At 40.2% G+C, this 14847-nt stretch overlaps 1 protein-coding gene across 1 annotated transcript in view; it reads right to left on the reverse strand.

Moving 5' to 3' along the window:
- atrn (attractin) overlaps window positions 1-14847 on the reverse strand; it is a 144968-nt gene that overhangs the window by 99037 nt on the left and 31084 nt on the right. Inside the window, exons 11-14 of the mRNA XM_067615246.1 lie at window positions 11914-11998; window positions 8058-8281; window positions 3182-3303; window positions 1045-1183 (exon numbers count right to left, since the gene is read on the reverse strand). Of these exons, the coding sequence (XP_067471347.1) occupies window positions 1045-1183; window positions 3182-3303; window positions 8058-8281; window positions 11914-11998 (570 nt within the window). The remainder of the gene's footprint in view (window positions 1-1044; window positions 1184-3181; window positions 3304-8057; window positions 8282-11913; window positions 11999-14847) is intronic.

Consider the following 14847-nt stretch of genomic DNA (forward strand, 5'->3'; position numbering starts at 1 on the left):
CAATTGAGAAGTTGGTACTACAGCGGTTGGTCCACCTACAGAAAGCTGATTGTTACAGCTGCCTTGTGTGTGTCTGTGTGCAGTCATTTTCTGCCGTGTCTTTTTTATGTCATGTCAAGTCTCCAGTCATCCAGGCTCCTCCCACTTCCCCCGGCTGGTATCGGCGAGGGTCGTGATTGGAGAGGCCCCTGCTCTAGCCAGCCCTCCAATCCTGAGGCTTCAATCCGTGTGCCGAACTGATAAATGTCTGGCAAGCCTGCCAGTCGGAGCGGCTGGGACTCGGGGAACGGCCCGCCAAGGTGCCTCTCGTTGTTGTTGTATGAAAATTGGTGTGAGACTAGTATGAAGCACTCGCTGTTTAACTGTGCTTCTCCAGCGATCGCTTGTTGTTAGGGGACTGGGCCGGGGGTAGTTAAGTATCACTGATTGCTCATGCACACACACTAGGAGTTTGCTTTGTTAGACTCATTAGGAGCAGGGGTGCTGTTCTTCTTGTGTTATAAACCACTGAAAACTAGACATAGAGAGTGAGGGGTTATTTTTGTTGTTTTCTTTGTGTTAGTAAGTTTAGCTCTGATTTAGGAGTCCTCTTTTGGTTATATTGTTTTTTTGATTTGCTCAGCACCCGCCGGCTCCCGGCTAAATACAGTCTTTTTGGCTACTCATTTTTATTGTTCAGTTTTAAACATATGGTCTTTTAAAAAATAAGGTGTTGGACATCTGAATGTACTAGAATAGCATGTTTGTGTTTGGATTAAAGAAATTTGGTGAGTCCATAAGCTCAAGCAACACAAGTAAACAGACAGAGCCTGACACAAGCTGCAGTACTAACAACAAAATCTAAACTAATTATTTGAAAGCAAAAACAAATATGAATTTGTTTGCTTGTATGTGAGGTTAATCTACTGCATGTCTAAGCATGTGAGAGTGTGTGAGGCAACATGTGAGTTCTAATTTAATATCTAATTTTAATTGTTGTTTCTATTTTGGTTATGTGCTTTTGTTTTGTTTTTTCTGTCTAAAACTGATAACAAACGCAGTTACCCGGCAGTGAGATGCACTCCTGGTTGCGAGGCTCCCACTGGCAGTTCTGGTCCACAGCGCAGCTCTTGCAGCTGGTTTTCTTGTTGCACACATAGGAGGGGTTGTCCTTAGGGCAAACCTCATACTCCGATATGGCCCCCTGGGAAGAAAGCAGGAAACAACAGGCGTTGACTCTTTAGGCTCAAAGTATAAAATTACTACATTTCATGCTTCATAAATGACACCTGCTAATGAAGCACATGAAATGAAATGTCATTTCATTAGTAATAGAAGGGGACAACATTTCATTAAGTCTTTCTAGATTCATGAGATTCTCATTAACAAGAGACTGTGGTGATTGAGGACATAATGAGAAAAAAATCTGAAAATGAAAATATATTTGTCTAAATAAAGACAGTTATTTAAAAGGAAAGCGAGGTTATTACAGGCATTTAGATGATAGAATACTTGTAGTCAGAGAGACTGAGCCATATGTATCAAAATATTCTTTGATTCAGATTTGGAAACAAGAACATTATTTATTTATTATCTGAATATGACACATCCCAGTTTGTAAGATGTACTTTGGAGGAAATGAAAGGACATTTTGTCAGAACAATATTTGTGTAGGCTATTTATTAAAAAAGCAAAGACCTGCCAAAGTTATTGGAGTTGGACTGGAAGTGGCTACATAAACACATACTATCCAAACAACTATTAAGATTATAAGGGGTTCATATATTCATATACAAAACCTGTATGACAAAAAACAAACATATAAATGACATTGCTATGTTTTGTTAAAAAGCAGGGAGGATACACCCTTCAACATCAGTTTTGAAAGCACTGCTGAAGAAGGAGGGCTACAGCTCTTTGACTAAAACATCACTATATAGATTTAATGCCCCAAACAGCAAATGCACTCAAACACTACTGTTTCCCCAAGGAAACCAAAGTTACTTGCGTAACCCCATTACTCTGAGTAGCATGAGTGAGTGTCTCAAATTGGGGTGCGCCTATGGCGTGACCTCATCAGAAGCTCCTATTGCAGTCTACCAGCCAGGATTGGCTGGAGCTAAGCACGTCAGAGTCAGCGAGGGTGGAGACTCTCCCCCTGTAAAATGGCTTGACGCTACGCTGGCAGTCATTCAAAAACACTCACCTCTTACTCACTGCGAATGAGCAAGGACAGCGGTCTGGTGAGACACTCACTCATACTACTCAGAGAACCGGGGTTACGCAATTAATCTAAAATTCTCTTTCATAGCATTTGTTTCAGGTGTCACATTGGGAAATACTGACTCCCAGATTGCTGGGCAGATAATGGGGGACCAACTGTCCCGAAGTGAGCCTTACTGAGGCTTAACACCGAATGGGCTAATGGAGGAGCTGTAACATTAAGCCTGTAGAACCTGGCAAAGGTGTGTGGGGAGGCCAAAGTTGCTGAAGTATAAATCTCCTGGACAGAGATCCCTATGAAAAGGGCCCATGAGGTGGTGAGATCCCTGTTAGAATGTGTATGCAGCCCTTCTGGCGGCTGCAAACCCTTATTGCTATAAGCTAAAAAATAGCCCCCACAATTCAGTGAGAGAGCCGCTGCTTTGAGACTGGTTTCCCCAAGTGGTTCTTTGCCCAAGGTTCAGTCCAGCACTGAGCACAACATATGTAACCACTGATGCTCATCTGGAGAATGAAGGGGGATAGAAGGACACAAAGTCAATTGGGGAATGTGACCCTTACACCTTAGGCATAAAGGCAGGTTAGATTTGTAAGGTCACCCTTACATTGCCAATCCTGGCTAGCAGAATGCAATAGGAGTCTCTGATGATGTTACGCTGTATGCTTTTCCTACAGTGAGACATGAAACAAATGCTGTGAAAGAGAACTGGTTAATGGGGGTGATAAGCTCTGCCCACTCTGTCTCAGAACAGATTTACCCTGCTCCCCATGTCCTCCAACAACTGGTTGTTCCTGGAGATTTGTTGTTCCCTGGAAATGTACCGATTTAAGGGCTACTTTTTTGACTACAGCAATTTTGGAGGGAGATAGATAACGTTTCAGAAAAAAGAGCTAGGCGACCATAAGATGCCAGATGTGGCAGTTACATGTGATCATCTGTTATCTTCTCAGCAGGGTCAGCGGGGTCAGTTGTTCTTACCGTGGCAGCGGTACAGTTGCTTCCCAGAGAAACACACTGGCCTGAACACCACTGGCAGCCGTTTGTGTTGGCGGTGCAGCTGTAGCAGTCTGTATACTGGTCACACCTCTCGTTATCAGCATCTGCAAAGGATGGAGAAACACAGTACAGTATGTAAACAGGTTTACTCCAAACTGAGATATCTATCTGTAATTTTAAAGCATTAAAGACAAAAATGATAGTTCACTTTTTAGTTTTCAGATAATTTGTCTGGTAAATATGAGCCCCAGTTTTTTGTTTTGTTTGTTTTAATCCATTAATGATGAAGACGGTCCAATGATCAATGCAAATGGCTGTTCTTAGTTGGTAATTGATTACGTTTTGACCCAGGATCCAATCACTGAAAAGACATATTTCAACTTATTTCCCTATTCAATAATGTCAGACCAGGGTGGCATTAACCTCAACACTTGAAACTTACTTAATGTTAATGTTTTGTTGCCATCATTGTAATTTCTTATTTAGAAATTAACCTAGAGGGCAAAATGAAGGCATAAAAGAATTTATTAAGTTCTTGTTCATTTCTTCCACAGCAGCTTAAGTAATTCAGATTCCGCTGTGAACCACAGATCAGTCAACACTTTCGGGACAAGAGGTTCTTTCTGGGGGAAATTGGGGCAGGGTGACTGCCAGACAGCAGCAGAGCAAAGGGCCTCCCTGGTATTAAATGTGCCTAAAAGATATTCCAGGGTGCAGTTTCCATTTGCCAGCACTTCTGCAGATGCCGAAACCAGAAAATCAGACCAGCCATGTTGGAGAAACAGAGGATTTTTTGTGACAAATGGCAAACAGCAAACGGAAGAGAATTCTCTACGGGAAGGAGAGAGCCGGTGGAACTGTCCCTAATGATTACCTCTTCCTGTCCTACCTGACACACCTGCATGCACACACAGCAGTAGACCCCGAGAACTGGGACACACTGTCATTTTGAAGGAAAAAAATGATACCTTGTAGTGATATGTGTTTAGAAGATACATCCACACATGAACATAAACGTGCACACTCCCACATGCCCTCAGGTAATCATCAACAGGAAAGCAGCAAATTTTCATGTCTGAAAGCTGAAATTACTTTAATGCCCTTATAAGTACCTATTATTTCTGTTGATCAACTGATTAAGTGCTGGAAAAAAACAGTGAACTGATTGTTTCAACACTTAATCACAAATCATCATCATTTTATTTATTTAAAACCTCGGAAAATGCACCGAGGGAGAACCCTCATTTTCATTGGTGCCAAGGTGCAGACTTATAATAAATGCAGATACCACTAAAATCAAATAGCAATAAAAGAAGAATACATGGCTACATTATTTAAAAACAAAGTAAAATTAAAAATGCTAAAAAAGTAAAGGAGTAGGAATTGACAATGAGACAAATAAATACATAAATAAAACAAGAACAATAAGAGCAATTTAAAGCAATGACAGTTAGTCATTAAAATTAGCAATTAAACCTTGGAATTGACTCAACAGTATTAATGAGGTCAACTAAAAGTTTTTTTCGAAGCATATTCCAAGTATGTAGGGCACAGTAGCAGAAAACAGATCTTCCTAACTCTGTACGTATTTTGGGTCCTTGCAGCCATGTCTGCGAGTGGGTACAATGGCTACCAACATGCCAAGAAAGCAAACAAACAAATGCTGATCCCTCCTCACTGATTCAGCAGGCAGAGCAGTTTTTCGAGAAGGCAACAGTGCGTCCCATAACTATCTCCAGTGATGAATCTTAATGCAGAGTGATATACTGCATCTAAAGGTTTTGAGAGTGGAACTGGCCGCCTGCCCATAAATAACATCCCTGCAGTTCAATATAGAGAGGAAAACTGCTTCAGCAATTCTTTTTCTTGTAAACAAAGGAAAACAAGATTTATTTATAAAAAGAAAGCCCAATTTCAAACTCAGCTTTGATAACGGTATGTCAATATGGACTTTAAAAGTACATTTTTCATCAACCTAAATGCCTAAATATTTATAGTATTGTACTCTCGCTATTATGGTGTAATTAACAGAACAAATTTCAAAACTATCATAGTTCTTGCATTCAAAAACAACATCCATTTTGTCTTTGCGCAGTTGAAGACCAGCTTCAAATTATGAAGATGTTTTTGAAGGTGGATAAATGATGGCTGTAGATTTTGAGTAGCAGCATGAATAGAATCTGCACAGCTATAAAGGACCATGTCATCTGCATATAGATGGAAGTTACAACTGCACAATGAAGAGGTAATATCGTTTATGTAAATAGTGAATAAAACTGGTCCAAGGACAGAACCGTGGGGAACTCCCTTTGTAATGGGGGGAAAAGATGACTGAATATTACTTATCTTGACACACTGCAACCTATCAGATAGATAATTTTGAAACCACAGGATTGTCTAAATCCAAAGAAAGTCATTGTAAAAGCAGTTGTAAAAGAGTGGTCAACTGTGTCAAAAGCTTTCCTTAAAAATCAATAAAAAGAGCAGCACAGTGTTTTTTTCTAATGCTGAGACTATATTGTTAATAACTAAAGAAGTAGCAGAAATAATGCTATGCTTAGGCCTGAAGCCAGACTGAAATAGAGTTAGTATGAAATACGTGGATAAAAATGATTTCAGCTGTTCATTAACAAAGTGATTCAAATATTTTTGCAAGACAAAATAGTTTTGAGATCGACTGATAATTATTTAATTCAGATTTACTACCATCTTTACGGAGAGGAAGACCATAGGAAGTCTTCCAAACTGTAGGAATGACGGCAGAGGTAATGCCAAGATTGAAAATATGAGTTCTATATATATATATATATTCAGAAATTAGCAGTGCTGAAGATTTCAAAGCAAATGGTTCCAGTTTGTCATCACCTGTTAATTTTCGCGCATCAATATGGCAGCTACCATCCTACTGGAGACAGGAGATAAGCTAAAGGAGTGGTTTTTACTTCAGCAGTAGTATTAAGGAAGGATGACCTATGTTCTTCCACACAACCGTTGGCACCAATAGTAAGACTGTCAAATAACTGACAAGATGCAGCAAAATGATTGTTAAAAGCAGCAAATTTCATGGATATTAGTTATCTGAGTAAGGCCATTACCAACACGCAGGAAGAGGAGTGCTAGAATTGTTAGAGGGAGTTTTGACCATATTCCAGAATTTACTGGGTTATAAAGAGGAATTAGTGAAAGAGTGCAGATAATAGTCAGTTTTGGCTGTTCTGAGAGTAGCAGTGTTCCTCAGCTGTCTAAAGGCAAGCCGATGACAAGAGTCTCTGGTGAACCTAGCCAGAGCCCATGCTTTGTTTCTGGAATAAAATAAGGTAGAAAGCTCAGCAGTGAACCAGGGAGTGAAGCTACATTTTGTTCTTGACTTTTTAAAAAGGTGCATGAGTTAAACATTGGTAAAATAACTTGGAACTAGTTCAGGATCAGCGATTTCGAGACCGTCTGCGATTGGACTAGAGTAAAAGTCACGTAGAAAGGCCTGGTCATTGAAGTTTTTTAAGTTTCTTCTGACTGAATTAGTTTTCCTCTGTTTCTAATGCAAACAATCAGGCAATGGTCACCAACACCGAGATCAAAAACACCACAGGCAGGATGTCTCTCTGCTCTGTTTGTTAATATTAAGTCAATCAAGCTCGACTTGGCAGAATCCATCAGGTTGGGGCGAGTGGGATGTGAAATAAGCTGTGTAAGATTACGATTGTAAAAAAAAGTTCTTTAAGATTATTAGATGCCGAGGTATGCCAGTCTAAATTGAGATCACCAAGTATAATAACCTTATGATCAATCAATGGTGTCATTAATTCACCCAGTTTTTCTAGGGCTGCTGAAGGAGCAGAGGTCTGTAGACACCAATTACTATTACTGAAATATTATGCCCCAGATCAGTTTTCAAGGAAATAAATTTAAAATATTTAGGAATTGAGACTGAAGTCAGCTAAAGTACACAGAGAGAGATGATTTTACATATATTGCCAGACCACCTCCTTTACTAGCTCTATCTGCTCTGAAAATATTAAATCCACTTCAAGAAACAGATTGATTATCAAGCTCTTTTTTTCAGCCAAGTCTTAAAATCATAACATCCAGATGTGTTTGAGATAAATCGGATACTTAAATGATCATATTTGTTATGACTTAGTAAACTAGGTATATTTAAGAAACCAAAACCACTTCTAGTCTTAAAAACCTGTGGATCATTTAAATAATTTAAATTAGCATCTGAAGTGACGAGTGAAAAAGACCCAGAAGTAGTCGACTTTAGAGCAGAAAGAGCTGAAAGAGCTGGCTTCAGGCGATTCTGAGGCTGATCATTAACAGTAATGAGGTTCCTGGGACATGTACCAGATTGTTTGACAGCAAATCCCATCGGGCATCTATAAGTGATTATCACAGGGATGTTGAAAATGTCTGTGTCTTGTCCGAGTCCGATAGAAAAGTTACCAGTGTTAGATGTGGAGCTGAACATATAGGGACCCGAGGAACATCTGTCTCTGATGGACCGGTCATTTCCGGTTATGCAGAAACAGCAGCATCTTGACAGTTTGTAAAGATGCATCAATGCCGCATTTTCTACATTTCAAAACCTCACACACACATAAAACCACCCTGGTGACACTTCTTTCTTTTTTTTTTGCCATTTTCACTCTCTGATGTGCAAGACTGCGTTGGCAGTCCGTGACAAACAAGCTGTTTCTGACAGCCTATGCATCTCATTGGACATCGGTGTTGTGAATGCAAATGAGTTCTGCAGACACTCAAGGAAAAAAAAACAGCACAGTTCTGAAAATCTCGGATTAATTTCACACAGCAGATGTGCACCAATGTGGGTTTTCAGTGTGATGGTGGTGTCACCTACATGATCGTGTGTTACAGGAAGCTGGAAGCTGTTGCTGCTCTGGTGCGACAGTGTTGCTCTCCCAGGGCAGGCAGGTCCCCTGGGTGCTGTTCCAGACACAGTGGATCCCCGGCCAGGCCTGGTTGCAGGACGCCTGGTTGGAGAAGGCCAGGCAGCTGGGCGAGGTGTACATGAGGACGTCACTGAGCAGGAGGCTGTTGAAGCCACCAAACACGTACATTACGCTGTAAGACAAAAGAGGAGAGATGTTAAAGCCAGTACAGTGAGCACGTACAAAGCTGTGGGAGAAGGTGGTGGGTTGAGGTATTCGGGAAGTTAAAGAAGCAGATTTCTGCACCGCAATCTTTCCCAATTTTGACCCTTTCTGCACAATGAGAGTCAGAGAAGCTTAGTCTAAGTTCTCTTCTTCTTCTTCTTCTTTGGGCTTCAACCTGCCTCACAAATCTGTTAAATCCCCCTACAAGTGCTCCTTTTCCTGTGTGGATGGACCTCACAGACCCCCCTGCTGTGCCTTTGTCTGTGTTTGGATGCTGGGTCCAGGGCATTTCTGAGCATCTTTCTCCTCTGGCCTCTGTTCAGCTGCTGGGATAAGTGTGTGTATGTGTGTGTGTGTGGGTGCTGGTGGCAGAGGCAGCTGGGAATGGTGGATAGATAATTTGCACCAGTCAAAAGTCCCCTCAGATCATAGAGGGCATACTTCAAACTACTCATTCTGGACATCCTGCTGAGTGCACGGATTAGGAGGCAGAAGAGGAGGAGGAGGAGGAGGAGGAGGGAGCACTTTCTTTCTTATTTGAAAGATGTGAGTCATTGCGGAGAAGAAGAGGACAGACAAAACAGTGAATGAGTGTAATAAAAAGTTCACTCAAATTAAAAAACATTCTCTCACTCAGTTTAATTTGTTATCTTTAATCCAAGGCGACATTTGACTTACCAAAAGTTTTTAAGAGTAACTTCTCTTTTCAGAATATAAAAAGATTGGTACTCTGAATGACCTCACTGTCTTCATGTTCATTTGGTAGGAAGTAGGTCCAATAAAAAAAAAAGGCTTAGGAAGAACATGACCATGAAGAGTCAATGAGTAAATGGACAGAAATAAACAACCTGATGTTTTGTTTGAGGATCTGAAGTTTAGTGCAGGTACATATGAGCACAAAACCTCACAAGGAATGCTGCAGTGCTTTTGAAGAAAAAAGTAAAACCTTAAAATCACCACTAAGAATCATCTGGAAGCCGATGAAAAGAGGCGAAAATGGAGGTTTCATCATGTCTCCTACTTCTTTGACTTATTCAGGAATGAATAAGTGAACTTCTCCTCCATATCTTCCTGCAACGTCAATGTTTCCCATTCAAACATTTTAAACTCAAACCTGACCTCGGAGGCTCTACCTTTTTCATGTCATCATCTTAAATCTTTAGAGGAACTTCTCAGAGTGAATTTTTACAGACTCTCGTTGTTGTGACCCATTTCCTCTGGACTACTTTTTTCCCCCCCATCCTATTATGCATTTTATCATTTTGCTTTTAAGCCTTACTGAGGACTGGTCAAATAAAGCTTAATATTACTGCTGAAAAATTCCGTCTTTCTGTACGATCCTGTCGCAGCAAACGTGCAGCCCGTACATTACATTCAAAATGTGAACCACCAAGCAAAAAAAACATCTGTTGTATTTGGTGATTGAAGTGAATCTGACTTTGATTAACAGATGAATGAATGCATGAACAAACTCTTAATTGCTTCTGAGGAACAGGAGCCATCAGTGAGGATTGACTCAAACAGGGCTGGTGATTCATGTTAATATTTGATGCGTTCTCTACAACAGGATGTATAATTTAATATGGATCGCGGTGTCTTGCTCTGCTGGCGTTGCAGATAATACTTACAGATGAGTCATCCCTTCTGGTTGCTACACCATCCCCATCAAAATCTATTCATATCGCACACTAATAAGATGTCATGTGTGAACGCACAAAGGATTCTTTTCCAAGGTAACATGGTTTAGGTTTTCTTTTTTTTTTTTTTTTTTTTTTGCAGTTATGCAGTCAGTCAGTTGTCCTTGGTTGTCACTGTTTGCCTTTTTCCCATGATGCCACAGCCTACAACATACATATATATATATATTTTTTTTTTTTCAGCTCAGCATGTGAATCTTTCTCTGAATTAAAATACTGGAAAACTATCAACATATCATTTTTCCCCATATCATTTCTTTTGTGAATAAAGAAGAATGGAGAAATACTAATAATCTATCTGATCTAATATTTGGTTTTATGATGTAATAACCTGAGACTGTTTGCATATTGGACATTTTTAACCATTTCATTTACAAAGTCCACTGTGAGTGGAAGAGTTAGATATAAAATGATGAGGGGAATAAAACAAGTTTGAGTCAATATCACAATATCTGCATCGAAATAGGATCATAAAATCAGGATTATAATTTAAGATCTTCAGCTGCGTATACGAGTCACATTTTCAGCTGTGTGAAAAAAAAATAATCAAGATTTAAGTGACAACGACCTCTAGTACATTTTGATCCCACAAAAGCAACATGTCAATTTTGAGAATGTCCTTCGATCTGAATGTCTTCAGTCAATATCTGGAATGATGCTCCACTCTTCTGCCAGCAAAAGGTTTCAATTCATACCTACAAGACCTCAAGACCTGACCTTCATACCTTGAGACCTGAGCTTTTCTTCCTGCGATGCATTTTCAATCTTTTTTTTTCTACCAAATGGTGGATTTCTCAGTTAGCGTAATACATTTTCCCCCCTTTTCCACTCTGATAGTGCCTGAGTGTGTGCCGTTTGCAGATTCTTCCTACAATCATGTTCAGAGTGTAGAGAGATGTGATTATGAATAAAAGAACCCGGAATGGAGTCAAGAAAACTGTAATTTCCCATTAGAAATGCTGAAAACTCCCATAATGTAAAACATGCATGAAAAAAAGAAAAATCACATCCAAGCATATAAACATCGGATGCAGATACTGTTCATGTTTGCTTGCTATGACATATTACATTACTACTATACATGCCTTTAAACGCCACAAGTGCATAATTAAACATGTGTGGGCCCTGGTGAAAATGGGACCCGTCAGCCTGGTTTACATGCGTTCAAGAAATGATGTTACTGAAAGAAATCAGGTCAATGCAGGAAGAGAACATGTTTACATGCACTGCAGTAACCTGCTCGGTGGAAATACGCATTTACATACAGATAGCCTGTAAGCAGATTCCTCCCCTACTTACTTCCTATCTATTTTAACCAAATATGACATGTCTTAGTGTATTTATGATATACAGATTGAAGCGTTACGTGTTCATAGGGTGTTGAGTGAACTGTGGTCATGGGTGTAGATTCAGAAAGTTTCTGAGTCTCTTCTGGAGATCATTTGGTTGAAAATGTTGTTCCTGTTTCACCTCCGACTCCATCAAGCATCATTGATGGCATCTTACAGAGTAAACAAGGTTTCTTTGCCTGATTACAAAATATAGGTTACTGATGTTATTTAATGTCAGCACCATGCTATACCTGTTTCTATAGTCTATAAATTAGCACTTTCATTCTTTTTTGTATTTGGCACCAACCTTTGAGTACCACATTAGGTTTAGTCTGAGTTTTATGATTGTGATTTCATGTAAAGATTAAGTTTATGTCCAAATTTTTATCTGAGGTTTGATTCATTATTTTGTTATGTAATTTTCATCTTATTTTGCTTTCACTTCAGTTAGTATTTTAGCAACTTTTTTCTTCATATTTCATCTTTTTTTAATTTTTTTTTGCTTTAAAGCCTCTCAGTGAAAGCACTTTGCTAACTCAGCTCTTGCTGTTAAGTACTGCATAAATGATCACCTGTCACTGAAGACTGCAGAGTGCCCAAAGCGGTTGACATCATGGTAAAGGTCTGGTCGAGGTAGCACCGTCCACTCATCGCATGCTAGAATGATAAGAAGACACAGAGGTCAGATTGTTGAACTGTTAAATCACATGTTAAGTCATACATGTCTTCAGCAGTGTGCAAATTCCGCTGACATGCCATGGGTGGTTAGTGAGACCTTTAACAGCCCGTATCCTCGTGTCAATCAATGTCTCAGTCCGCAAAGTGCCCTTGACCTAGACACTGAGTGCCTGACTGCTACAGGATCAACAATCATGGACATATATGTCATCAGGTATGTGTTTGTCTGACGGAATAAAGAAATAAATGAATAAAATGGTGGTCTCATACAGTGACTAAGGACAGTGGCTTCAAACTTCTCTTTTTGGATTAATTTGACAGTTTATTAACAGAAGACAGACAGAATATATGGAGAGAGGAATAGGCAGGTGATATGGAGCAAAGGCAAAAATCAGGTGTAACGGGGACACTCAACTGAATTAAGAGGCATTCGTTCAGTTGTTTTGATAGACTAGCAACCCGGTCAGGGTCTTTCTGATTTGGTGATTTGCAGGTTGAACGATGGCTCGACATCCGGGTTAAACAAAGGCTTCATTTGGCAAAGTTATAAGTGTTTAGACCAGTGGTTCCCAAACTTTTTGGTTTATGACCCCTTAAAATGAAGCAAGGTCTACTCTACGGCCTTAATGTGGACAGACATTGTAAGGACCAGAGAGAGATTTTTCCTTCTCATATTGTTTCTTCTTAAGTATTTTAAGAGGCCCCAAAGAGGTCAAAGTATCCAGTATTTCACATGAAAAAAAGAGAAAAGCTGGAAAAGTAAACATAATGTTGTATTGTAATTGCAGTAAAAACGTAGCACAATATGTTTGTCTTACTATTCCCATGAATCATCTTGTGATCCTTCATATTCATCTTTGAAGCCTTTCAGGGGTCTAGACTCCCAGGTTGGGAACCACAGGTTTAGATGTCAAGGTTAGATATAACAGCCGCATGTAACTACAGTTATACATATGCAGCCTAGATGTCAAAAAAACATTTCAACCAAATTTAGCACACTTATAACCCAGATGTTGAGATGTCTTAACCTCCAAATCATCAAATCAATCCTTACTGGATAAGCAAGTGAATACGGTGATGGATTCCATTAGGTTTGTTTTTAAATGAAGCTCATCTATCATAAATCCATAAAAACAAAATAAGAAAAAAAAAAACAAACAACCACCAAAAGACCCTGAGCCTGAAAGTCAAAGCTGCAGGAGCAGAGAACAGTGACTGCAGTACATCACCCCCAGTCAGTACAATGCAGTGCAAGTCATCATGGTTTCCCAGAGGGGAGAGTGACATCTGTGAGAGCTCCACATTCAAAGGTCAACAGTGCCCTCTGGTGTCCCGGGCCTGTACTGCAGACAGTGTGGCGTGGTGCACTGGCCCTTCAGAGTGGAGATTTATTACGACACCATCTACCAATGTCAGGACAGCGGACGGCCCTTAAATTCTACACTCTAATTGAGTTCAGCTTGTTAAGGAGGGGCAATTAGTCCTCCGCACAGCCCATCTCGGCTGTAATTACCAGACAATTACAGAGCTGCTGCTGCTGACACCGACCCTGCAGCTGACTGGTGGGAGGGTGGCGGGAGGGAGGGGGTAGGGGGGGGGTGGCGGTGTTGAAAATAGTTGGCTTGTCTTTTCTGTCCAATTACAAAATCATACAGAGGATGAGGAGTGGCAGGGAGGTCACAACTGAGGGAGAAAAAAAAAGTTTTTAATTTCTAAAGTTCAATTCAAACGCAAACTCTCCAGGGAAATCATGAAAACAATTTGTTTCCTGTGGTGACCAATGTGAGATGAGTTACTCTCATTATGCCAATCAAGGGCATGTGGTAACATAAATGTATAAATGGGACAGTATGCTAAGAATGAAATGAATGTGGCGTCTCTACATGTGCTGCTTCACCGTCATATGTTCTTCCAACACTCAATGAGCCGAAAAGGGGACGATTGTCGGGGATGTTTCAGTGCAAACATGCAATTCTCATGAACAAAAGCCCCATTGCACAAGGAGGGGAGGGGGGGTGCTCGTGCCCCTGAGACTGTAATTTCGCTGCCTGTCAATCATCTTTGTAATGACACAGAAAAACAGAATGTCCTGGGGCCATCTCGGGCCTACAGGGAATTCTCCCTCCCATCCAGACAGACTGAAGCCTCCCATTAATGAGCATCTTATGACAGCACTGCGGAAAGAGGCCGACTCAATTTACAACAATGTTTGCAGGCAGCTAACAAAGTGAAGTTGCCAGTATGGTTTCTGACAAAGCTGTGCTAACTTCTATTAGGACTATCAGAGGAACTTTGATTGGGATTATAATTAGAAGGAGGAAAAAGTATGTTACGATCGACAACAATTAAGTTCTGATCTTAACAAATAAATTAAGGCAGAACATGTATTTGCTATCCAGGGAAAGTTAGTGAGTTCAACACCCTTCTTTGTACAGACGCATATGGGGAAGTTGCTTTGTTCCACACTCTCCTTCTGTTGATGGCCGCTAAGCAGCTCTGCTTGACAATCTGACAGTTACGTATCTTAATTAGGAAACTTAGTAATAAAAAGGAGGAGAGTACAAGAATAAACATTAGAGAATTGAGATTATCTCCCTAAAGCCGCCAGATTGAATCTCTGATTGACACTTACATTAGAAGGGCTTTGTTCACATTGTATTTACCTTCACCTAGAAATCTTCAAGGAGTCACGGTGGCTCGAGGGGATGTTCTGCGAAATCTGATCTGTCAATTTTCCAAAAGACCTGACTTTCCGTTATGGTGCTTATATGAAACGCACACATTTGACACAATAATAAAAAGATTCTGGGATGTCATTCACATGTCCT

This window comes from Thunnus thynnus, chromosome 16 (genome assembly GCF_963924715.1).
Source record: "Thunnus thynnus chromosome 16, fThuThy2.1, whole genome shotgun sequence".
Taxonomy (NCBI): Eukaryota; Metazoa; Chordata; class Actinopteri; order Scombriformes; family Scombridae; genus Thunnus; species Thunnus thynnus.